A 25,611-nucleotide genomic window follows, 5' to 3' on the forward strand; every position below is an offset into this window, starting at 1 on the left:
AGCCCGCGCGTGCGAGAGAGAGAGAGGGTCCACACATGCGAGAGAGAGAGAGAGCCCGCGCGTGCGAGAGAGAGGGCCCACGCTTGCGAGAGAGAGAGAGAGCCCACGCGTGCGAGAGAGAGAGCGAGAGCCTGCGCGTGCGAGAGAGCGAGCGCCAGAGAGAGGGAAAGTGAGTGTGCGTGTGAGCGAGGGAGGGAGCGCGCGAGCGAGCGAGAAAGAGAGAGCGCGCGCGCGAGCGAGAAAGAGCGCGCGTGCGAGTGAGTGAGAGAGTGCGCGTGCAAGAAAGAGATCGTGCGTGCGAGCGAGTGCGCGTGCGTGCGAGTGTGCCCGTGTGTGCGAGAGAGTGTGTGCGTGCGAGCGAGTGAGAGAGCGCGTGTGCGAGAAAGAGATCGTGCTTGTGAGTGAGAAAGAGAGGGTGCGTGCGAGAGAGTGCGCGTGCGAGAGATTGTGCATGCGTGTGTGCGAGAGAGAAAGTGTGCGTGCGAGAGAGAATGCGCGTGCGTGCGAGAGTGAGTGCGGCGTGTGCAAGAGTGCATGCGAGAGAGTCCGCGCATGTGCATGCGAGAGAAAGAGAGCGCGTGAGCAAGAGAAAGAGAGCGAGAGAGAGGGAGCCGTGCGAGAGAGAGAGAGAGACGGCCCGCGCTTGCGAGAGAGAGAGAGCCCGCGCTTGCGAGAGAGAGAGAGAGCCCGTGCGAGAGAGAGAAAGGCCCCGCGCGCGAGAGAGAGAGAGGCCGCACGTGCGAGAGCGAGAGAGAGCCCGCGCGTGCGAGAGAGAGAGAGCCCGCGCGTGCGAGAGAGAGAGAGCCCGCGCGTGCGAGAGAGAGAGCCTGCGAGTACGAGATAGAGAGAGAGCCCGCACGTGCGAGAGAGAGAGAGAGCCCGCACGTGCGAGAGAGAGAGAGAGCCCGCGCCTGCGAGAGAGAGAGCCCACGCGTGCGAGAGAGAGAGAGCCCCCGCGTGGGAGAGAGAGAGAGATAGAGCCCGCGCGTGTGAGAGAGAGAGAGAGAGCCCACCTGTGCGAGAGAGAGAGAGAGAAAGCCCACCCTTGCAAGAGATAGAGCCCGCGCGTGCGAGAGAGAGAGAGAGAGCCCACCTGTGCGAGAGAGAGAGAGAGAGAGCCCACCTGTGTGAGAGAGAGAGAGAGAGAGAGCCCACCCTTGCAAGAGAGAGAGAGAGAGGGTCCACACATGTGAGAGAGAGAGAGAGCCCGCGCGTGCGAGAGAGAGAGAGGGTCCACACATGCGAGAGAGAGAGAGAGCCCGCGCGTGCGAGAGAGAGGGCCCACGCTTGCGAGAGAGAGAGAGAGCCCACGCGTGCGAGAGAGAGAGCGAGAGCCTGCGCGTGCGAGAGAGCGAGCGCCAGAGAGAGGGAAAGTGAGTGTGCGTGTGAGCGAGGGAGGGAGCGCGCGAGCGAGAAAGAGAGAGCGCGCGCGCGAGCGAGGAAGAGAGAGCGCGCGCGCGAGCGAGGAAGAGCGCGCGTGCGAGTGAGTGAGAGAGTGCGCGTGCAAGAAAGAGATCGTGCGTGCGAGCGAGTGCGCGTGCGTGCGAGTGTGCCCGTGTGTGCGAGAGAGTGTGTGCGTGCGAGCGAGTGAGAGAGCGCGTGTGCGAGAAAGAGATCGTGCTTGTGAGTGAGAAAGAGAGGGTGCGTGCGAGAGAGTGCGCGTGCGAGAGATTGTGCGTGCGTGTGTGCGAGAGAGAAAGTGTGCGTGCGAGAGAGAATGCGCGTGCGTGCGAGAGTGAGTGCGGCGTGTGCAAGAGTGCATGCGAGAGAGTCCGCGCATGTGCATGCGAGAGAAAGAGAGCGCGTGAGCAAGAGAAAGAGAGCGAGAGAGAGGGAGCGCGCGCGTGCGCGCGAGAGAGAGAGGGAGCGCACGCTCGTGCGAGAGAGCATGTGCGGGTGAGCGAGAGAGGCAACACGCAAGAGAGAGAGGGAGCGCTTGCACATGTGCGAGAGAGAAAGTTTGCGCACACGCGGGAAAGAGTGCACACGTGCGAGAGAGAGCGCGTGCGAGTGAGAGAGAGCCCGTGCGAGTGAGTCAGAGCGTGTGCTAGCGAGTCAGAGCGCGTACGAGCGAGTGAGAGAGCGTGCGAGCGAATGAGAGAGATCGTGCGAGTGAGTGCAAGAGAGCATACGAGCGAGTGAGAGAGCGTGCGTGCGAGTGAGAACGCGTGGGAGAGTGCATGCGAGAGAGAGTGCATGTGCGAGAGAGCGTGTGCGAAAGAGAGAGCACGCATGCGCGTGTGAGAGAAGGAGATCGCGCATGCAAGGGGGGAGCACACGCATGTGCGAGAGAGAGAGAGCATGTGCGGGCAAGCGAGAGAGGCAGCGAGCGTGTGCTAGCGAGAGAGGGCACGCATGAGAGAGAGAGAGGGCGCGCACACGTGCGAGAGAGACTGTGTGCGGGCGAGAGAGAGAGAGTGCGTGCACGTGTGCGAGAGAGTGCGCACACGTGTACGAGAGAGAAAGAGCACGTGCATGCGAGAGGGAAAGAGCGCATGCGTGCGAGAGAGAAAGCGCATGCGTGCAAGCGAGAGAAAGCGTGCGAGCGAGTGAGAGAGAGCGTGCGAGTGAGTGAGAGAGATCATGCAAGCGAGTGAGAGAGATCGTGCGAGTGAGAGAGAGAGCGCGCGCATGTGCGAGAAAGAGAGAGCGCACGAATGCGAGAGAACGCGTGGGAGAGTGCGTGCGAGAGAGAGAGAGACCGTGCCTAAGCAAGAGAGAGCAAGCGCGTGTGCTTGCGAGAGAAAGAGAGAGCATGCGCGTGCGAGCCAGAGAGAGTGCGTGCGCGAGAGAGATAGAGAGGGCGCGCGCGTAAGAGAGAGAGAGCGCACGCGAGAGAAAGAGAGAGCACACACGAGAGAAAGAGAGAGCGCGCATGAGAGAAAGAGAGCGCGCGAGAGAGCATGCGCATGTGAGCGCGAGAGAGAGAGCACGCGTGTGCGAGGGAACGCGTGGGAGAGTGCGTGCGAGAGAGTGAGAGAGCGCGTGTGCGAGAGAGAGCGCGTGCACGTGTGTGAGAGGAGATCGCGTATGTGAGAGAGGGAGTGCATGCACGTGCGATAGAGAGAGCATGTGCGGGCATGCGAGCGCGTGCGAGCGAGAGAGGGAGCGCATGCACGTGTGAGAGAGAGAGAGCGCATGCATGTGTGCGAGAGAGCGTGCGCACATGTATGAGAGAGAAAGAGCACACGCATGTGAGAGAGAAAGAGCGCGTGCGTGCGAGAGAGAAAGAGCGCGTGCGTGTGAGCGAGAGAGAGCGAGCGAGAGAGATCGTGCGCGCAAGAGAGAGAGAGCACGCGCGAGAGAAAGAGCGAGCATGTGCGAGAAAGAGGGAGTGCACGCATGCGAGAGAACGGGTGGGAGAGTGCGTGCGTGCGAGAGTGCGCGTGCGAGAGAATGAGAGCGCGCGAGAGAGAGCATGCGCGTGCAAGCGAGATAGCGCGAGCGAAAGAGAGTGCGCGCGCATGAGAGAAAGCGTGCGAGAAAGAGAGGGGTTGAGAGAGAGAGGGTGAGAGCGAGGGAGAGAAGGTGTGTTAGGGGAGCGAGGTTGTGTGAGAGAGGGTGCATGAGAGAGAGATATTGTATGTGAGAGAGTGTTTGTGTGAGTGAGGGAGAATGTCAGAGAGAGAAATTGTGTGTTGGAGAGAGAGTGCACGAAAGAGGGAGAGAGTGCGCGAGAGAAAGATAAAGTGTGTGTGAGAATGTGTGTGTCTGTCTGAGAGAGGGTGTATCTGAGCATGTATGAGAGAGAGAAAGTATGTGTGTGTGGACAGGGAGAGATTGTGTTTGTGTAGGAGAGAAAGTGTGTGTGAGTGTACCTGAGTGTGTGAGAGAGGGAGGGAACGTGTGTGTGTGTGTGAGAGAGAGGGAGGGAGGGAGTATTTGTGTGAAAGAGAAGGAGGGAGTGTAAAGTATTAGTGTTTAAATGTGCTTCAGATTAACATAAAAATCCGGAATTGCCTGGTGGGAGTCTGCACTTGAACCTCCTGGAAATGCATCACCCACTTTAGTTCTTCAGCATTTGGATTTTCCTCTTTTGGGTGCTTACATTTTTGTTTCTTCCAAAGCAAGTGAGGAATATCATGCGCAGTTAAAGGTACAAAACCCACATAATCGCTTGCTGACAAATACCTGATCTTGAGTTATCAGCTGGGTCAGTTTTTACTAGTTTTCTCAGTTGTCCTGTGTGCTCTAACTGGTTGCCAAGAGTAACATGGATTGAGTAAAATTCCGCTGCTCGAAAGTACCATTGTGGATGTTTAGTGTCATTTCCTCTTTGATTCCTCTCCTTTCTGGTTAAAGGTGAGTCGCTATGGTATAAAATGGTGTTGACTTGCTGACCTGATCTAACAATCCATCCTATTTGGCTCCTAATAGGAGCTGCAGAAGTTAACAAATGAACAATCTGCAGTGAAGATGATAGAACTGGGTAAGTGACATTCCTGTGTTCATCAGTTTATTAAGTTAATCTCAATTACAAGTCAGTGGCTTGGTCAGACATTTTAAACTGCATCCTGTTGCTGAGTTCACAATTAGCATATCACAGAAGAACTTTGACTGCAGTTCTTTCAGAGCTGATGTGCATCTTCACTGATTAATTTTTGATTGTTTCTTATTGGAAAGTATACTTTGTGATGAGTGGCCATCTGCCTGGGGATTCTGTAGTGAGGGATTATTGTCCTGTACTGTGTGATGAGGAATCTTTGTGATGAAGATGCATCCACCTGTAAGAGAATCTACCATTGACCCCCTCCTGTTTCTCGTCTACATGCTACTCTTCAGCGACATCACCCGAAAGCACAGCATCATATCCCACACCTATGCTGGCAACACCCAACTCTGCCTTACCATCATCTCTCCTGAACTCTCCACTGTCTCTGATTTGTTATCCTTCTTTGTCTGACATTCAGTACTGGATGAGCAGAAAGTTCTGCCAACTAAATATTGGAAAGGCCACAGTCATTTTCAGTTCCTACCACAATATCTGTTCCCGAGCACTCAACTCAATTCCTCACCCTGTTCACTGTCCAAGGCTGAACCAGACAGTTCGTAACCTTGGTGTCCTACTTGACCATGTAATGAGCTTCTGACCACATAGCCATTTCATCTGTAAGATCGCTTACTTCCGCCTCTGTAATATTTTCCGTCTCCAGTCCTGCCTCAGTGCACCTGCTGCTCAAACTCTCATCCATTCCTTGTTACCTGTAGATTATTTCATTACTCTCATAGTCGAGTTCCAATTTTCCACATTTTGTAAACATGAGCTCATCCAAAACTTTGCTTCCGTATTGTAAGTCACACCAAATCCCATTCACACTTGCAGACTTACATTAGCTCTATTCAGCCTGGCAACACCTTGATTTTAAAATTCTCATCTTTGTTTTCAATTCCCTCCATAGCCTCACCCTTCTCTATCTCTGTAATCACTTTCAGCCCTAAAAACCTCCAAGATCTCTATATTCTGCCAATTCTGGCCTCTTAAGCTTCCCCAATTTTAACCACTCCACCATTGGACCCCATGTATGTGGCTGTCTAGGGCTTAAACTCTGGAATTCCTCAACTGAACCTCCTGAGATATCACTCTAATGCTCCTTAAAATCTACCTCTTTGACCAAGTGTTTTATTATCTCCTTATGTGGCTTGGCTTCAAATTTTGTTCGATACACTCCTGTAGAGTGCCTTTGGACTTAATGTTTTAAAAGTGCTAGATAAGTGCAGTTGTTGTTGATGTACTTTGAAGGAGCATCCACCTGTACAGTGTGATAAGGAGATTGTCTTACGTTATTGGGCAGAATTTAGAAATTAGCAAAGAATGACTAAAAAAAAATGAGGAAGAAATTAAGAGTATGAAAATGGCCAAGAAAATGACAGATGGAGTATAATGATGGTCATTATAATGCCTGATGGGGCTTTCCTATTCCCTCAGTTGTCTGCCCAACCATTCCTTTTTGCTGGGATATTGTTCTGTGGATACCAGTACTCCCCATTTTACATCTGGAACTGCAACTGAACCTGGTCCTGTCCATACCTAAAATTCCCAGCAAGGCTCACTGGTTAGCAAGTGACAGTGGTAATCCTGGCAGATTGTTTCTTTTCTCACCATGCCAAACTCAGGTCTATTATGACAGTAGAACCAACACATTTGGCTCATTCTCTGCCTGTTTGACACAAGCCTGGAACTAAATCTGGGACATTCCTGTATGATTGCCAAACATCCATTTTAGAGTGGAATTCATTCATGATGTTTGCATGGGAGCTACAAAATCTAGCTGAAATGACTCCACCATGTATCAGAATTCACCTCTCCTGCCAATGATCATTGGAGGATCTGAGGACATGCACATAAGTAATGTGAGTATGGAGCTAGATAGATGTCAGGAGATTTTTTCTTTTCGCAGAGGGTTGTCAACCTTTTAAAAAAAAAGTTGGCAGCTCATGCAAGCACTCAGGAGGGATCTTAACTGTGATGAACTTTACAGAGTTTAAAGGTAGGTAGGGTATTGGTGGAGTATTTCTGTTGGTCACTGTGATTTCTTGCAACTTGTTCATTGCCTTTGGAGGTTGGAAAGGAACTTGTCAGACCTTCAATTGATCTAGGGTTATTTTCTGGCTCCCGGCCAATTGCATGCTTGTTGTTGGTTGAGGTGCGATTGAATGATCATGGTACTACATTGTACCAGGACATTATGGAACAGGCTTTTGGACCAGATGATCTTTTCCTCCTCTCTGCCATTTTAAAATGTTCTTACAGATTCGACACATGTGCAGAGGAGGTTAGTCATGATCCATGTTGGGGCGACTGTGAACTGTGGCTGGAAACTGTAGACATGTGCTCCCAGGTGCAGTCTTTCAATCTTTCAGTCAGAGATATATTCCATTGCGAAAGAAAAGCTCTATGAAAAGGATGCAACATCTGTGGCTAGCTAAGGAAATTAAGGCTGATATCAAATTGAAAGAAAAAGTGTAGAAAAGTGGTCGGTCAGAAGATTGGGCAGAATTTAGAAATTAGCAAAGAATGACTAAAAAAAATGAGGAAGAAATTAAGAGTATGAAAATGGCCAAGAAAGTGACAGATGGAGTATAATGATGGAAAACTGTGAACTTGTTCACTTTGGTAGGAAGAACAGAAAAGCATTATATTATTTGAATGGAGAGAGATTGCAGAACTCCCCAGAACAAAGGGATCTGGGTGTTTTGGCATATGAATCACAAAAAATCAGTATGCAGGTTCATTAAGTGATTAGAAAGGCAAATGGAATGTTGGCATTTATTGCAAAGGGAATTGAATCTAAAAGAAGGGAAGTATTGTGACAGCTGTACAGGAAGTACTTTACATAGTTTTGGTCTCCTTGCTTAAGAAAGGATATCATTGGATTAGAAGCAGTCCAGAGAAGGTTGACTCAACTAAATCCTAGGATGAAGGGGTTGCCTTATGAGGAAAGGTTGAGCAGGTTAGGCCTACACTCATTGGAGTTTAGAAGAATAAGATGTGATTGTATTGAAACATGGAAGGACCTGAGGGGACTTGACAGGGTGGATGCCGAGAGGATGTTTCCCCTTGTGGGGGGTGGGGGGGTTAAAACTAGGGGATACAGTTTAAAAATTAGGAGTCTCCCATTTAAGACTGAGATGAGGGGAAATTTCTTTTCTCAGAAGGTCGTTAGTATGTGGAATTCTGTTCCTCAGACAGCAGTGGAGGCTGGCTCATTGCATATATTCAAGGCTGAGTTAGATAGATTTTTGATCACCAGGGAGTCAAGGGGCAGACAGGAAAGTGGAGTTGAGGCCACAGTCAGACCAGCCATGATCCTATTGAAAGGCAGAGCAGGTTCGAGGGGCCAAATGGCCTACCCCTGCTCCTAATTCTTGTATTCTGGTGTTCTTTCAATCAGGTGAAGAAAAGGATCTGCCCAACATGGATGTAGAAGGGAAGGTGCCACCCAACAGGGATCTAGAAGGGAAATCGCACCCAACATGGAGGTTGAGGGGATATACTTGCCCGACATGAGCTAGATGATGAAGAACCCCTTGTCTCTTTGGGTTGTTACAGAACTAAACTAGATAGTGGAACACCTCACCCATAGTGCATATTTCCATTTTTCAACATTTAAAATGTTTAAGCATTGGAAAATGAAGCATCCTCATGGGAGGAATCATATCAGACCTGGAGGTGTTGAGTGGAGCTTTACATAGATGAGTGTCAGACTGGGGGAAGTGTCTGATTGGGAGAAATTGCAGAGTCCTACAGAGTAGTTGACCTCCTGTTATTTTTAATCAATATTAATGCGATTGTGATTGAAACCAGTTATAAATTGATCAAACTTACAGATAATTCTAAAATAGTGAGAGTAGTGGAGGTAGAAGATGCAATAAGACTTCTAAGTGGTGTAGGTAAATGGAAAATGAAATTTCACTTTGAAAAAATGTGGAATATTACAGATCAGTAGACAAATATGGAATGTAAATGTGTAATGAATGGGACTAACTTAACACACACAGTTTTGGAAAGAGGCCAAGGTGTGATCCTCGGTTCACTTTCAATCATCTTCAATGTGGAGAAGCATTTTAACTAGGGAATAGAATCATTTCTATTGCCTCATCCATATCCTCTCAGGGAACTGCAGCAGGACTCCAGGTAGGGGCTGATCAGCACTTTGTTCAGCAATAAAATAACTGCTGGATCTGTTGTCTGTCCACTTGCCATTGTAATCCCTCAGGATCTTATTGTTCCTTTTTAAGATGTTACAGATTCAGCCAGCATCCAAAAAGCGGTGGAGGCAGTGCAAGCAAGCCTTGGCGCAACTGGGCTCAACTTACTCATCAACAATGCCGGAATAAACTCTTATGCAACTCTAGAAACCCTCACTGCTGACGACATGATGGCGGTTTACCAAACAAATGTGGTTGGCCCATTATTGGTGAGCAAGGTAAATGAGTTCTGTAGGCTCGAATGTGTTAATTTGAATAGCATGAATAAGCATATTTAATCTTTTTATTTTTCTCTAGTTTTCTCTTGTCTTCTTTACATATTTGCTCAATCCTGAACACTGTGAACCCTCCTGTGATACCATTTGAAAGCTGATAGGAGCCCTCTGCACCTTGACCAAGTGGCTGACGTTTATGCTTTAACCTGGGCGTCAGAACCAAGCCCAACAAATTGTGTGGAACACAGTGCTTCCTGGGTCTTTAATATCATGGAAATCATGTTAACAAAGGAACTGTGCTAGAATGAAGATTGGCAGGCCATGGGGAGGTACTGGGGCCGCTATGATGCTGTACCTCAGTGCAAGTCAGTGCTTTCAGGAGAGGAACTTTGATAATTGGAAATTAGAGAAAAAGTTGGTTAAACTAAACAGTTCCCAGTTAAAAACTCAAAATGTTGTAATCTGTGCAGGTTGTACTGTGGGAAGACCTTCACCACAGGGCAACATGACAAAGACCACCACCACCTTCTCAGGGATTAGCAATAAATGCCAGTCCTGCCAGTGATCATCTTCAGTTCTCTGCCCAAAGGCAAGTCCAACCTATAGGGCTGTAATCTCCACCACAGGCAAGGCAAGAAGATGGACCTGCATCCACCCCAGCCAGAACAGCAATTCAAACCCCATGCTGTCGGCACTGATCTGATTCACAACTGAGCCATCAGCCCACCCCCCCCGCCCCCCGCAAGGACACCAAGTTGCTGTGGCAACATACACTTTTACATGTATGTTGTAGCCTGGAGCTATGGATGGTAATGGTACAGGCTCTAATTTCTTTCCATCTGACCAGGAATCTCTTCCACTCTTACTGCCTGCCATTGCCATATGTTGGAAGAACTTACAAGGTGATAGTCAACCTTTTTGGCTGTGTTATGAACTGACTTTCCTTGGCCATCAAGTCCTGGAGTGGGACTTGAACCATGAGCTTCTGGCATGGTAGCAAGGACACTACCCCTGCACCACTAGACCTCCCCAGTGATCATAGGGAAGAATAAAATCATTCTTCATTTAACACAAAACTAATGGCTTTGAACGTTTTTATTATGGGGTAAAAGTATTGAGACATCCCTGGGAAACCCACACAAATATTGAGACAACAGGAATAATGTGCTTGTAAGTCAACGAGTACAGAACTTTGATCTCCTAGGATTCAGGGGTTTAAAAACAAATTTAGAGTTGTGCTAGATGAGGTAAATATTTTAGTAAACCAAGCTGGTGAGTGAAACTTGTACCAGAAATGTTCTATGTGCTGCCTGTGTGCTGAACTCAGTGCTGACCCCCACTCTGCTAATAATCCTATCAGGGATGGTCTCAAGGTTCTTTAACCTCTGCTGATGCCTTTTTGGTATATTGGCTCTGAGGTGTCCACCGGAGTAGTTAACAGACCATTTTGTAATGGGAAAGGACTGGGTCTTGGTGCCTTCAGCATTGAGAAGGGATCGCTTTAACTGTTGAGGAAAAATTCTTGGGTGGTGTTAGCTTCAGGGAAATAAGTGGACAAAAGGGGATGCTGCCATTCTCAGTACAGACCTCATTGACTACTGGGCATGTTTCCCTCGGGCAGCAGGCTGGCCATCCCATGCAGTTTGAATCGCTTTTGTTTTCAGTTCAAGTGAATTTTGTTGCTGATTATTTTGTTTTATATTTTTGTTGTCAGGCTTTTCTACCCAGTCTGAAGAAGGCAGCACAGGCCCTGGATTTGGAAGGGATGAGCTGTAACAAGGCAGCAATTATCAATATCACCTCACTACTGGGATCCATTAAATTGAGTCAGAAGAATTTCAGTCTTGCTCCTATGTATCCGTACCGCCTCAGCAAGGTAGTTAATAGGAATGTAAGAACATAGCAACAGGTCTTAAAAGAAGTGGCTGCAGAGATAGTGGATGCATTGATTCCTTTATCTCTTAGTCTACATTTACATGTAGATTCTTTTTAACTTTAAGGCTATTCAATTGCTTAGTGAAACCACAACACAAATGCTAACCACTAAAAATACTAACTAATAAAATTAAAGATGAATTGGTTATAATCTTCCAAAGTTCCTTAGATCCTGGAAGGGTGCAGTGGATTGGAAAATAGCTAATCTAACACCTTCACTCAAGAAAAGAGGGAGACAGAAGGCAGGAAACTACAGGCCAGTTAGCCCAACACCTGTCATAGAGAAATTGCTAGGATCCATTATTAAGGTGGCTATAGCAGGATACTTGGAAAATTATAATGTGATCAAGCAGAGTCAACATGGCTTTGTGAAATGGAAATCGTGCTTAACTCATTTATTAGAGTTTTTGTTTTGAGGAAGTAACAAGCAAGGTGGATAAAGAGGGACCTGTAGATGTGGCGTACTTGGATTTCCAAAAGGCACTTGATAAGATGCCACATCAAAGTTTACTGCACAAGATAACAGATGATGATGTAGGGGGAAACATATTGGCATGGATAAGGGATTGGTTAGCTAACAGGAAGCAGAGAATAAGGATAAATGGGTCTTTTTTGGGTTAGCAAGCTGTAACTAATGGGCTGCCTCAGGAATCAGTGTGGAGCCCTCAACTATTTCGAATCTACATCAAGGTTTGGATGAAGGGACCATATGTTTGGTAGCTAAATTTGCTGATGACAGCAAAATGGATAAGAAAATAAGTTGTTAAGAGGAGGTAGAGAATCTGCAAAGGGATTCAGACAGGTTAAATGAGTGGGCAAGAGTTTGGCAGATGGAGTATCATGTGGAAAATGTGAACTTGTCCTCTTTGGCAGGAAGAATAGAAAAGCAGTATATAATTTAAATGCAGAGAGATTGCAGAACTCGGTGGTAGAGAGAAGGATCTTGGTTTTTACTGGTACATGAATCACATAAAGTTTATATGCAGGTACAGCAAGTGATTAGGAAGGCAAATGGAAGGTGGTGTTTAATGCAGTATGAAAGTAGGAAAGGTTTACTGCCTATAGGGCATTGGTGAGACTCCATCTGGAATACTGTATAATGTTTTGGTCTCCTTATTTGAAGAAAGATATAAGCCAGAATCTTCTGTTCTAGAGCCTAAACTTGTGGAAGTGAGAGTGATTTCAGGGGGTTGAGGGGGGTGTTTTGTCTGTTTCCGTGACTGTCCCTATCATGGAGCCATCAGCTAGCTGACTATTACCTTGGACCTGCCACCCCACTGCATCCTACTTCCCCCACTCACTGTGTCTGTTTCCTCCACTCCTCAATTCAACCCCCAGGACCCCACCATAGACAGCACTGACTCCACCCTCATCCCACTCCCACCATCCCTGCCTAGAAAACCCTTCCCCCTACTAACCACCACCCAGACCCAACAAACAAGACTTTTCCCTCTATCCCACATCCCTACACCTTCACATTCCCTCGATGTCTCCCTCCCTGCCCCGACAGTCTGTCTTCCTTCCCCAGCCAGCCTTTCCCTCTTCCTCCCTTAGCCTGCCTTCTGTTATGCAGCCTCCACTCCGCTCTTCCATCTTAGCCTATCTCCCATGTCCAGCCTCTGCTGCACCCTTCCACACTGGCCTCATGGTACCCATTCTCAGTATAGAGGTTGACGTTTGTGCACGGTCCCCAAAAAGGACAAAGGAGCATCTACTCAGTTCAAAATCGTGGAAGCAGTCAGGTGCACACCTCTTATATACGGTCGTAAATGTGAATGTTCTAATTTCTGACTGGACGGGAACTTAATTTGGAGGGAGAACATAATGTTGGTGAGCTGGTCTTTTACTGAGCATGCATGACTTGCTATTGCATGCAAAAGGGCTTCCTTTAAAACCCCAAAAACATAATTGTAAACGTTCAGCCTGCCACTGGGAAACTGATGTTTGAGCTCACGCCATATTAAGTTCCCCCGCCCGCCAAGCTCCCCAGGAGATTCCGACATAATTGCATTAGAAGCAGGACAGAGAAGGTTCATTTGATTCATTCCTGGGATGAAGAGCATCTCCTGTGAAGAAAGGTTGAACAGGTTGGGCTTATACCCATTGGAGTTTAGAAGAATGAGAGGTGACCTTATTGAAACATATGAGATCCTGAGGGGACTTGATAGGGTGGATACCAGGGGCAGGATTTTCCCCTTGTTGGGTGGGCGTAGTGGGCGGGCCTGAGAGCAGCCGTGAAACCAACTGCCGCCCGCGATCGGGCCCTGGCTGCAATTTCACGCTGGGCGGGCCAATTAAGGCCCACCCAGCGTAAAAGGCAGCTCCGCTGGTAAGGACTAAGCAGGGATGGGGGCCTGGCATCTGCCGGGTCCAATGGCGACCTGGCAGCCAGTTTAAAAGTGGCCCAGGCAGCCCCAGAAAGGCTGCCGTGGAAGGACGTCTGTCTGCCATTGTGAAGATGAACTCAAATGTGGTAGCAAACGCCAGGCAGGAGCACAGGTCGGGTGGGCACTCAGCCCTCCGCTTTTCTGATGAGTGCCTCGCCATCCTCCTGGAGAAGGTGGCTGCCAGGAGGGACACCCTTGTCCTCAGAGGTGGGAGGAGGAGGCCACTGCATCTCACCAAGAGGGCATGGAGGAGGTGGCAGCTCTGGTGAACAGCATAACATGGTGTAGTGCACACGGGTGCAGCATCGGCAGCATTTCAATGACCTACTAAGTTCAGGAAGGGTGCGGAAATGTTAAGGTGTGGCCATCATCCCACCACCCCCACCCGCAACCTCCGTGGACCTCAGGGGTGCTAGAGTCTGAGTGCCAACTGTCAGTGACACCAGAACTGGCCAAGTGGGTGAGTCCTGGATGCTTGGACTGAGTGCCTTGCAGCTCAAAGGCCACGACTTGGATGTGCCCTGTGAAGTGTTCCTCAGCTGGGATTGGCCAGGCTGCAATGGTGCTGCAGGTAAAGAGTGGACTAATCAATGCTCCTCTGTCCTTTCAGGAGAAGAGGAGCCATAACCAAGCCGAGAGGGCACGTACAGGCTGAGGGCCGCCCAACTTGCTGCTGTTTTCCTGGTTCAAGCAAAATGCCCTGGAGCTGGCGAGCTGGCACGCTTCCCATGCAACCGGGTCGGGGGTGCCACTCGAAGGTAAGAAGGTGGAAGGCAGTGCACAGAGGTGAGACTTTTGGACTGTGCAACTATTCTAGTATAGTCACCTCATTGATGGAAGCCTCAAACCTGGAGTCCCCATTAATCATTGAAAGATGATGGCACCGTGATGCAGATCTCCATTGTCTCACCAGGGTGCCTGGCATGCACAGTGAAAGTGTGATGACTTTAACTAATGACATGTCCTTCTTCCTTTTATGTTCGCCAGCAGGCGTCTGATCTGCAGACCCTGAAGGGTCACCTCAACACTGGAGGACCACCGGGCGTCATATTCACCTGTGTCACACCTGCTCTCTGAAGCAGGCACCAGTGGAGATAGCAGCATCTCGGTGGGCATTAGAGCGGTGGCTAGTATCTTGGCGCACATTGGTGAGGGCACTTCACAGTCTCTTGAGGTGCAGGCAGAGAGTGCCCAGGGGGCCGGCAGTTGGAGGACTGCTGGGGCACAGGATGATGCTCAGTCTAAGGCAGATGATGAGCCTCTGGAGTCGTCCATTAGGTAGCAGATGCTGGATATCCAGCGAGATATGCGGGAGGATCTGGCGGAGATCCATGAGGGTCCGCGTGCCATGGTTTCCATGATGGAGGAGTCTGTGTGGAGCATGAGCACTGCATAGACCCTCATGGGCGAGCACACTGCCTCCTCCATTGAGACAGCGGCGACTCTCATGGAGAGCCAGTCCAGGGACAGAATCAGGGTTCCTGGTGTTGTGCTCAGACCTGCAAGCCCTTCCACAGACACTGACCTCAGGTGGTCTGTGTCAGTGTGGGAGATGGATGAGGCACCCAGCATCCCCATGAGGTGCCCATCCATCAGTGGTGTGCAGGGAGGCCCACAGCAACCTCACAGCGCACGAGCTGCCTGTCGTCTCTGCGGACTCCTCTCACGGCACTCTGGATGATGCTAGCAGCTCCTCCACCCCTCTGCCAGTGACCATGGCATCTGATGAGGCTGCAGCGACTGGGGAGATGCCAGCTGTGTCACTGGCCACTCCCAACCAGGCGGGGCCAGCACAGGCTCCACTGGCCAGACGACGACGGCCAAGGTTGTCAAGGCCAACAAAACAGCAGAGTCAGCAGCTGTCTCCAATGCCAGTGCCAGCGAGGGGGGAGCACCTAGACATAGCACTTGCAAATGTAAGTTAAAGGCACCATGAGCACAAGAAGACAGGTCACAGGTGATTTTACATTCATTTATGTTCACTATATATTTACTGTTCTGGGAATGAAGACCAGAGAAGTTTATGTAAATAGTTTGGAATTGTCAAAATGAGATAAATTTTGTTTTTGTCATCATGGCCTGAGCATGCTTCAACTTTTTATTTTATTGGTGCAGGGTATGGCAGTATGTAATGCTGGACATACGTGGCTTTGAACTTTATTGCACAGGCACTGAGTGTTCTTTTGTGTTCAAATGAAAGGGTCCTTTCAGACATCCGGGATGGAGGAGGCAGCCCTCGCATTCATTTGAAGCTGATCTAGCTGAAGGAGCTTTGGATCAAGGCGTCCCTGGTGTCCCTGCCTCAATGAAGGATCCAGAAGTTGCCTTCACGCCCTCAGCATTCTCCTCATCATGCTTATCCTCGGACTCCCTACTGGATTCACCCTCAGTGGCCTGTGGAGTTGCGTCAAGATCCTCTTCTTCCAGTGGGTCAACCCTTGCCAGTGCCAGATTGTGGAGAGCGCAGCATGCAACCATGATCAGTGACACCCGCTCGGGGTGGGGGGTGGAGGGGGGTTTATTGTAGTACCCCCCCCTGAACGGTCCAGGCATTAGAAGCATATCTTGAGAAGACCTATGGTCCTCTCTACCAACCCCCACCTTTTGTGGAGGCATGACTCCTATCGTAATGCTTCTCTGCCTCTGTTCTTGGACGGCGGAGAGGCGTCATGAGCCACCTGTTCAACGGATAGCCTTTGTCACTCAGCAGCCATCCATCCAGTCAGGTTGGAGCACTGAAGAGTCTCGGCACCTGGAAGTGTCTCAGGATCTACCCATCATGGGATCTGCCAGGGTACCTTGCACAGACTCGCAGAATCTGCATTCTGTGGTCATACACTATCTGCACGTTCATGGAGTGGAAGCCCTTCCTGTTGACAAAGGCACCGAACTGACCCGCTGGCGCCTTGATGACCACGTGTGTAGTCGCTGGCACCCTGGATGCGGGAGAACCCAGCAATCGCTGCAAAGCCTCTGGCTCGCTCAGCCTGGCTGGCTTAGTCCATATGGTAAAGAATAAAAGTCAGTATCTGCTTGAACAGAGTTTCTGTCAGCAGCTTGATGCAACTGTGGGCAGCTGATTGGGAGACTCCACAAAGGTTCCCCATTGAGCCCTGGAAAGAGTTGGAGGCATAGATTGAGGGACACTGTGATGAGCCGCTGGCATGGGGTGTCCACCCACACAGTCGGAGCTGATCTCAGGACCAATCATCTGGCAAATGGAGTTCACGGTCTCTCTTGAGAGGCGGAGCCTCCTTCTGCATTGCACTAAGGACATATTGAGGTAGCTGCAACGCCGCTTGTAAACCCTGGCAGCAGGATAGTGGTGTCTTCTGCAGCCCCTTCCACCTTGGGGCACAAGGCCAGCAAGTAGTCCTTGTGCCTGTGCTCTCTCCTCCCACACTCCCTCCCCTGGAAGCTGCACTGGAACACCTGGCCTCCTCTCCCTTCTGCCTCTCTTCCTCCTCAGAGGAGGTGCCACCAGCGGAGACCACAGTCCACATTACCAGGATAAAAGAAGGCTGTCTGGTACCTGGAAGGGTCCACATGGTCTCAACCCTCCGGAGGCCTGGCAGATGGCAATGAGTCCTGAAATGAGGCCTAGCTAAGAAAGAAGAAATAAGAAATGCTAAGAATGAAGCCCCGAACAGAGATGAAGCTGCCAAGTTACAATAAGCAACCAGATACATACTATTTCCAAAACTGCTCACTACTCAGACTGGCAACACTGCTGTCCCTTTTTATCCCGACCTTGGGTAGGTTTGTGAAAATGTCAGCTGGCTGCCTGCCTGTTTTGCCCATGAGACAAGCAGAAAATCGCACGGACGAGGTAAAATTGCAGTCAGTTGGACCGTTAAGGCTCTTAAGTGGCCTGTTAATTAATGGCGGGCACCGCTTTGGCAGCCACGTGCACATGCCCGCAGAGCGAAAAATTGCATGAGTGTGCGATCACGTCAGGACACTCACCCGACTTCATCACGCACTATTTCACTCCCATTCACGTCAGGTGTGTGCCCGCTCGCAGGATGAAAACTTCTGCCCCAGGAGGATGTTTCCACTTGTGAGGGAGACGAGAATAGGGGGCAAAGTTTAAAAAGTTTAAGAATAAGAGGTCTCCCTTTTAAGATGGAGATGAGATTTTTTTTTCTCAGAGGGTCATGAGTCTGCCAAATCCTTTTCCCCAGAGAGCAGTGGAGACTGGGTCATTGAATTTATTCAAGGCAGAGTTAGACAGAGTTTTGATAGACACGGGAGTCAAAGATTATGGGAGGGGGTTGCATACAGGAAAGTGGAATTGAGACCACAGCCAGATCAGGCATGATCTGAATGGCGGAACAGGTTCTGAGGGCCTATTCCTGCTCTTAAGTCCTATGTTCCTCAACAATTGTTCACCACTACTCTGTTTCCTGTCACCCAGCCAACTTTGTTTTTATGATGCCACTGTCCTTTTTATCTCATGGGCTTCAGCTTTGCTGACAAGCCTGATATGTGGCACTTTATCAAACACACTTTGAAAGACTATGTACACCACATCAACTACATTACCCTCATCAGCCTTCTCTGTGATTTCATCAAAAAACTCAATCAAATTAGTTAAACATGATTTGCCTTAACAAATCTGTGATTGCTTCCCGCAATTAATCCACATTTGCCCAAGTCATTGTTCATTTTATCCCAAATTATCATTTCTAAATTCTTTCCCACAGTGAAAGTTAAACCGACTAGACTGAAATTGCTGGGTATATCCTTGCACCCTTTTTTGAACAATAGTGTGACATTTTCTATTTTCCAGTCCTCTGACATCATCCCTGTACCTAAGGAGGAGTGGAAGATAATAGTCAGTGCCATTGCGATTTCCATCCCTCCTTCCCACAGTATCCTCAGGGGCCTCCCATTGGTCCTGGTCATTTATCAACTATAAATACAGCCAGACTTTCTAATGCTTTCTCTTCATCAATATTTAGCCTATCCAGTTTCTCAAATACCCCCTCTTTCACTATGACTTTGGAACCGCATTCTTCCTTGGTAAAGACAGATGCAAAGTATTCATTTAGTCCGGAGCCGTGCCCCTTGCTTCATTGCTTAAATTCCCTTTTTGGTCGCTAATCAGTCCTACTCCTCTTATTTATACACCAGTAGAAGACTCTTGGATTCCCTTTTATGTTAGATGCTAATCTCTTCTCGTACTCTCTCTTAGCTGCTCTTATTTCCTTTCCCACTTTTCCGCTGAACTTTCTATAGTTTTCACTTGTATTATCCACCCGACATCTGTCACATGCACCCTTTCTCTGCTTCATCTTATTCTCTATTTCTCGTCATCCAGGGAGCTCTGGCTTTGTTGTCTTACCTTTCCCCCTCATGGGAATGCACCTTGACTGTACCTGAATTTTCTTCTCTTTAAAGGCATCCTTTAAAGGTTCAATTGCAGTTACAGTTTTGTCAATCTCTGAATCCAATTTACCTGGGCCAGATCTGTTCCCACCCCTTTCACTATCTTTCCTGGACATCTTACATCAGGAACATCCTATATCAGGAACCCAGCCATGCCATATTTTGACCCAGATCTCCATTATTGCCACAGCATTATATTCCCATGTGGGAGTTCACAAAGTCAAAACAAACATCTTGTGAAAGACCTGACAAAGAGGATCTTCTGTGAAGTTCAGGTGAAGTCCTAATTCACATTCGCAAATACAGATACTTGATGCACAAATGGAAAATTAAAAACTCTCCAACGCTCAACAATGGTCAGCCAGAACAGGCCATGGAATATATTCTTTCGTTAATTCATTCACAGGATGTGAGTGCTGCTGGCAAGGCAGCATTTATTTTGCCGATCCCTAGTTGTCTTTGAGAAGTTAGTGGCGAGCCACCTTCTTGATGATGAGTGGCTTGCTAGGCCATTTCAGAGTCAACTAAGTTGCTGTGGTTCTGGAGTCACATGTAGGTCAGACTGGGTAAAGACAATAGATTTCCTTTCCTAAGGGACATTAGTGAGCCAGATAGATTTTTTACAACAATCCTGTAGTTACATGGTTACAATAACTGGTACTGACTTTATTCTAGATTTAATTATTTCCTTGAATTTAAATTTCCCAGCTGTCTTGGTGGGATTTGAACTCATATCTTTCATAGTCAGACCTCTGTATTAATGGTCGAGTAACATAACCATGATGCTACTGTTCCTTTAATGAAGACTCAATACCAAATTCACAGATGTGAAGGAGGTATTACAGTGATACATTCCACTACTCCTGATGCAATTATCTGGATTAAATACCTGAATGTAAAGTTATAGTAGTTACTCTACACCAGCTGTAAGAGAGAAGAATCTATTTAGTGATTTTGGCAAAGAGATGAGTACTGATGAAGACACCGGAGAGATCTCCCCTGCTCTTCTTCACAATAGTGCCATTGAATTTTTTATGTATACTTGGCAAGAGAGACAGGGCCTCATTTTATCTCACCTGAAAGACAGCACCTCCAACTATGCAACACATCCTCTGCACTGCACTGAGGTATCAAGATTACTGCCTCTGTACCACTATTGGCCCTTAACAGTGCCTTCCAATTGCAAGTTGTTGTGGGCAAATCTTCCAATCGTTCTCTCCACATATTCAGGAATTCCTGAGCTACCTCGCAATTTGCCCTATGACATCTTTGGTAGGCCCCAGCAGTACTTCTGACGGTAAAGAGTTGGTGTGTGCTCTACTGACGGTCCAACAAAAGCCCCAAAACTTTAGAAGACAAAAGATAATTGATCTCAAAGGAAATCTATTACCTTTCAAAGAGATGTAATGGCTCGGGGCCAAAAACTTAACAATTTTTCCTTAAATTCCTTTCTAAAGGGCAGATTGGGGTAAGCACTGCTGAAATGCAGACACCTTGTGGCCTTTTGCAATTATTCAGATGACTCGATGCCTGGGATTTTGAATGGACTCTGCATCTTAAATTCTGGATGACCTGGAGTTCCATTTCATTTCAACCCCTGCCAAGTCAGTGGGTCTCCCAGAATCTCAGACCCATTCGTGTTTTAGCAAAGAAAAGACGCTTAGCATATCTTTTTGAAAGAGCTCTGATGTGTTTGTGTGCTTATACCAGCTTCCACAGCCATGTGTTCACACTCCTTTCATTCTGTTTACTCTGAATCTATCTAACATGGATTAGAATATATTTGATATTTTCCTTCGTTTCATTTCTAGGCTGCTTTAAACATGGCGAGTATGTGTCTTTCAGAGGACCTGAAGCAATATCAGATCCTTTGTACTGCCATCCATCCTGGCTGGGTTCAAACAGACATGGGAGGAATGAAAGTAAGTAGAGCTGAAATGGACCCCAAGCCTAGAGTCACAGTTTACTCCTGTTGACTGTGCATCCCAGGGCTACTGTCCAACCCCAACTTTGTCCCTCCTCTTACTGAATGCAAGTGCTGGTTGCCCTCCAGGTATACTTCATGCCTGAACCCAGCATATTATCTATGTAAGTGTAAAAGAATTGCTTCCATTTCTGAAGTTCAACAATTTCAGACCATGAACTTTCTCCTTCATCCTCACCCCTTTTTTATCCGCTTTTTTCAATATTCATTTTTATTTTTTATTTTAATTTTGTATCCACTTATTTTTATTTATTTTAGTTTTTATTCATTGTTTTATCCCCACCTTTTATCCTATTTCCGATCTTTTTTCCCACCACCGTCCCCTCCCCCCACCTCACCCCCACAAGGACCATCTGTCACTTGATCATGTTCTTTCCAGAGTACTTATCCTTGTCCTGTTATTATCACATTCTGCTTTCTTATCTTAATGCCGCCATCAGCACCGCCTTTAGCCAGCACCACTACCATTAACACCTCTTTGTCCTTTTGTTCATGACATCTTTGTCAATTTCTCCTTTGCTCTCATCTGTTGCTGGCCTATTACCCAGCTTCACCCGCTCCACCCCCCTTAAACAGTATAAATTTCATCACATTTTTACTTCTCTTTAGCTCTGAAGAAGAGGCATACGTACTCATAACGTTAACTTTGTTTTTTTCTCCACAGATGCTGTTAGACCTGCTGAGTTTTTCCAGCATTTTCTGGTTGTGTTCCATTTCTATAGCATGGTTCATGACCTCAGGGCATTCCAAAAGTGCTCTCCAGCCAAATAAGTAGGAACGTATGAACAGGAGTAGGCCATTCAGACACTGAAGCCTGTCCCATTATTCTATGAGACCATGGCGGATCTGTATCTTAACTCCATTAATCACCTTGATTTTGTAACTCTTAATTCTCTCCATTAATAAAAATTTATTGATTAGTATTGATATTTTGATAAATATTTTTCTAATTTTGGGTAGAACCAGATGGGCAGTGAGAGGACTAGGACTTATTTTGAAATCACTGCACCAGTACTCGCAGGTAGTTCATTCACCTAGGGAGCCTGGAATTCCAGCAGCTCTAATGCTAAGCCTGAAATTTTGTCCTCGGTGGGAGGGGGGTTGGGGGGGGGGGGGTGGGGGGGTGGGGAAGGCAACCATGTCAACGTTTCTGACAGGCCAGTAAAGAGCCAGACGTCTTGGTGCTGCCAGGAGGAAGGTTCTCATTGGTTAAACTACTCAAAGTCTAGTGCCAATGGTGGATAGACTGGAGAAACTGGCTGTCCTCCTTTAAGAAGAGGTAGTTGAGAGGGGATTTTATAGAGGTCTTCAAAATCATGAGGGGTCTGGGTAGTTTAGCCAGAGAGAAACTATTCACAAAGGTGGAAGGGTCTAGAACCAGAGTTAATATACTTAAACTGATTGGCAAAAGAACCAAAAGAAGCCTGCGATAAAACTTTTTTTATACAAGTGGTTAGGATCTGGAGTGCGCTGCCAGAGATTGTGGTGGAGGCAGATTCAACTGTGGCTTTCAAAAGGGAAATAGATAAGTACATGAAGGGAAAAGATTGCAGGGGAAAGGGTAGATGAATGGTACTAGCTGGATTGTTCTTGCTGAGCAGTGATGGACATGATGAGTCAAATGGCCTCCATCTGTGCTGCAACCATTTTGTGACTCTATGACCCCAAATTCCCCCATCACAAAAGCTGCTTCCAGCCATCTCTATAATATCACTCATCTCCGCCTCTGCCTCAGATCATCCTTTTTTGTAGATGTCACTTCCAAACTTGAATATTGGCTATCCTTCCTGACCTGCAGTGGCTCCCAATCACCCAACACCACCAATTTAAAATGTTCATCCTTGTTCTGAAGTTCATTCATGGTCTTCCCCCTCCCTATCTCTGTAACCTCTTCCAGTCCAACACTGCACCCTCCCAACTCAGTAATCTTTGTTGTTTTCTCTCTCTCTTTGCCCCACCAGTGCTTTCAGTCACCTAGGCCCCATGCTTTGGAATTCCATCTGCCTCTACAGCTCCCCCTGCTCAGAGTGGAAGGATCCATTTTGTAAATGACTGTCAGTATGTTTAAGAGGAGCCCTGTGGGTTTCCTTTAGTTTCACCTCTTCTCCCTCTGAATGTCCAACTTTCCCACTAAATCTGTCACTAGACATGATCTGAGAGAGTCCAAGTACAACCCTTACCACACATCACCACACAGGTTCCATAACTGTCTAGTTAAACAGAATTAGTTACTACCTATCTAATTATCATCCTCATTAGAATGTCCCTTTCACCTTAACAATAAGTTTTCTGTGTGTGGGTCATGCTTACTTTTTTTCTTTTCTGTTCTGAGGGCAAGGATGATATTACTGTGGAGTTCAGTTCTCCAGCTATACAAATACATAGGCTCCATAAACATAGACATATTCATACATAGGCAGATATAATTCAATATATAAAAATGCATACATATATACATACAGATCCATATATACACAGACATGTATACAAGCATGTACACCCTAAATCAGTTGACTCTAATTTCAGACCAATAATGGCATAAAGTTTAATGTCCATCCAAGGACGGGGCGTGGGGATTGGTGGTGTTGGTGGATGCTGATGACAGGGTGTGGGGGGAGGTGAGCTGGCCCTGGGCTGTATCACTCTTCTGCTTATTTTTCCAATGTCTTGGTTAATATTCCTGTGTCAGCCAATATTGCTAAAAACAGATTAATTGGTCATTCATCTCATTATGATTTGTGAGAACTTATTGTGCACCAAGTGGCCACTACATTTACTTCCACAACAGCAGCTACTGACGTGCATTTATATAGTATATTTAACATGGTAAGATGACCCAAGGGACTTCACCGGGGTGTTATGAAACAACTAAGCCACATAAGGTGATGTCAGGGCAGATGACCAAGAGCTTGGACAAACAGATAAGTTCTAATTGATCATCTTAAAGGAGGAAAGCGAGGTAGAGAGGCAGAGATGATTAGGGAGGTAATTCCAAAGCTTAGAACCTAGGCACCTAAAGATGCAGCCACCAAAGGTGGAGAGGTTTAGTAATTCATTGTACATAAGGCACTTTTAGACATTTCTGTGAGGTGAGTGAGAGTGTTGTGTATAGTCAAGTCGGTTCATCGCTCTCCATATTGTAACATTGCTCCTTTTAGTTAGTGTGTTTGTGTTGCTGGCTGTGCTCTGCTGGACTGGTTCTGGCTTTAAGACATGGTTGGTGTAAAGATCCCAGCACTCTGACATATGTTTGGCATGTACGAGCCACAGACACCAACTTCTGTGACATGCCAACCTTTTGGGTGCATTATATTTGGATAATCCAGTCCTGGTTGAGTTTAGTTTTATTTACTTTCCTTGTTTTTCAGGCTCCATTGCCAGTTGCTGACAGTGTCAGCAGTATGCTGAAAGTGTTTGCCAGCCTGTCGCAGTGTGACACTGGAAAATTCCTGGATAGAGAGGGAAAGGAAGTTGACTGGTGATGATTCATGGCCTAGTTTAAGGGCCTTTTGTCATCTGTTCTCATGACTGTATGGCTCTGAGGTAGGGCCAAGGGCAACACCACTTCACTTATAGACTCTGGAGTACACTGCACATGATTTCATTTCTAACATCACCTCTGCAGCAAGATCCCAGTAAGAGTGAGAGATCCTCGGTGCCTGGCTCCACAAAGTGAAGTGGTTTCCATTTATCTTGGTTTGAGTTCTAAAGAGCAACATATCGGAATGATTAAATGCAAAAATGTCATGCCTTTGTGTGTAAATTATTGTCTTGCTACTTGTGCACTATATAATACTATATATATATATATATATGTATGTATGTTTGTGTGGAGTTTTTTCTGTTGTCTTTGTTGAATGTGAACTGAGTGTTCAAAATGTCAGCGAATCTGTGAACTCTGATGCCAGCCATACGAGCGACATGTGCCGCTCAGCGGAGCTGGTTTAAGTGATCAGCGCCTTGATGCTGGATATTTTGGCTTGAAAGAGGATGCTGCGGTTGGACTGCCTTTCTTTCCACCAGATTTGGAGTATCTTGTGAAGGCAGCGCTATTGATAATTCTCCATTGCTTTGAGGTGTCTGCTGTAGGCTTTCCAAGTCTCCAAAGCATGTAGGAGCATGAGGATCACTGCTGCCTGGTAAACCTTGGCCTTAGTCATCCACCGCACAACACCTAGTCAAAATGCTCAATTATTTTAAAACTAATATTCATGAGAAAACAATATCACAAACTGAACATTTTTTATTTGGATCTCCATGCTGGATCCTCAGAGCACATATCTTCAAAATTAAATACATACCATTATAAATTAATTTAAATGCCATAATCCTGGGAAGAATTGATTACATTTGATTCAATGTCACCCATTAAATGTTTCAACCACTTCTGTGCATGTTTCTCCAGAGTCTGCTTCTCCTTCTAGAGCTTCAGGCAGCTTCTGCTCTGACCCCAGAACAATTGAAGTTCCTATTATAAATTTTCTGTGAGTGTGTGTGTGTGCAAGTTTGTTTGGTGTGCCTATGCTTGTGTGTGTGCCGGTGGCCTCTGTGTGTGTATACCCCATGTGCATATGCCCATGTGAGTGTATCTGTGTGGGTGCATTCATGTGCATGTACTCATGTGAGTGAGTGTTGGTATGTATGTACATGCGTGAATGCATGCGAGTGTATATGTGTGTGTGTATGGGGAGTGTATGGGTGTTGGAATGTATGTGGGGGTGGGTGTATGTGTGTGTGAGTTGTAACATGGAAATTGTTTTCACCTTGTTCTTGTGAAATTACGATCCCAAGAGTGCATCAAGTCAACACGTTACTTGGCAATTGTGTGCAAAATGTAAAAGTTGATGTGTTATTATAATGATATATAATGCACCAATCACTCATAAGGGTTTAGGTAAACAATTTGGGGGTTTATTTATTAAGACTAGGCACATGAGAACAGATATACATAGGTATAAAGCTTGAAGACACCTGAAATCTGTGTGCGCAC

At 47.0% G+C, this 25,611-nt stretch overlaps 1 protein-coding gene across 1 annotated transcript in view; it reads left to right on the forward strand.

Annotated features, from left to right (window-relative positions):
• The window catches only part of LOC121282870 (C-factor-like), a 176,775-nt gene extending 152,672 nt beyond the window's left edge, over positions 1 to 24,103 (forward strand). Inside the window, exons 2-5 of the mRNA XM_041196683.1 lie at positions 8,740 to 8,927; positions 10,639 to 10,800; positions 20,449 to 20,559; positions 23,990 to 24,103. Of these exons, the coding sequence (XP_041052617.1) occupies positions 8,740 to 8,927; positions 10,639 to 10,800; positions 20,449 to 20,559; positions 23,990 to 24,103 (575 nt within the window). The remainder of the gene's footprint in view (positions 1 to 8,739; positions 8,928 to 10,638; positions 10,801 to 20,448; positions 20,560 to 23,989) is intronic.
• The last annotated feature ends 1,508 nt before the right edge of the window (positions 24,104 to 25,611 follow it).

Source organism: Carcharodon carcharias, chromosome 10, assembly GCF_017639515.1.
Source record: "Carcharodon carcharias isolate sCarCar2 chromosome 10, sCarCar2.pri, whole genome shotgun sequence".
In the NCBI taxonomy this organism is placed as follows: domain Eukaryota; kingdom Metazoa; phylum Chordata; class Chondrichthyes; order Lamniformes; family Lamnidae; genus Carcharodon; species Carcharodon carcharias.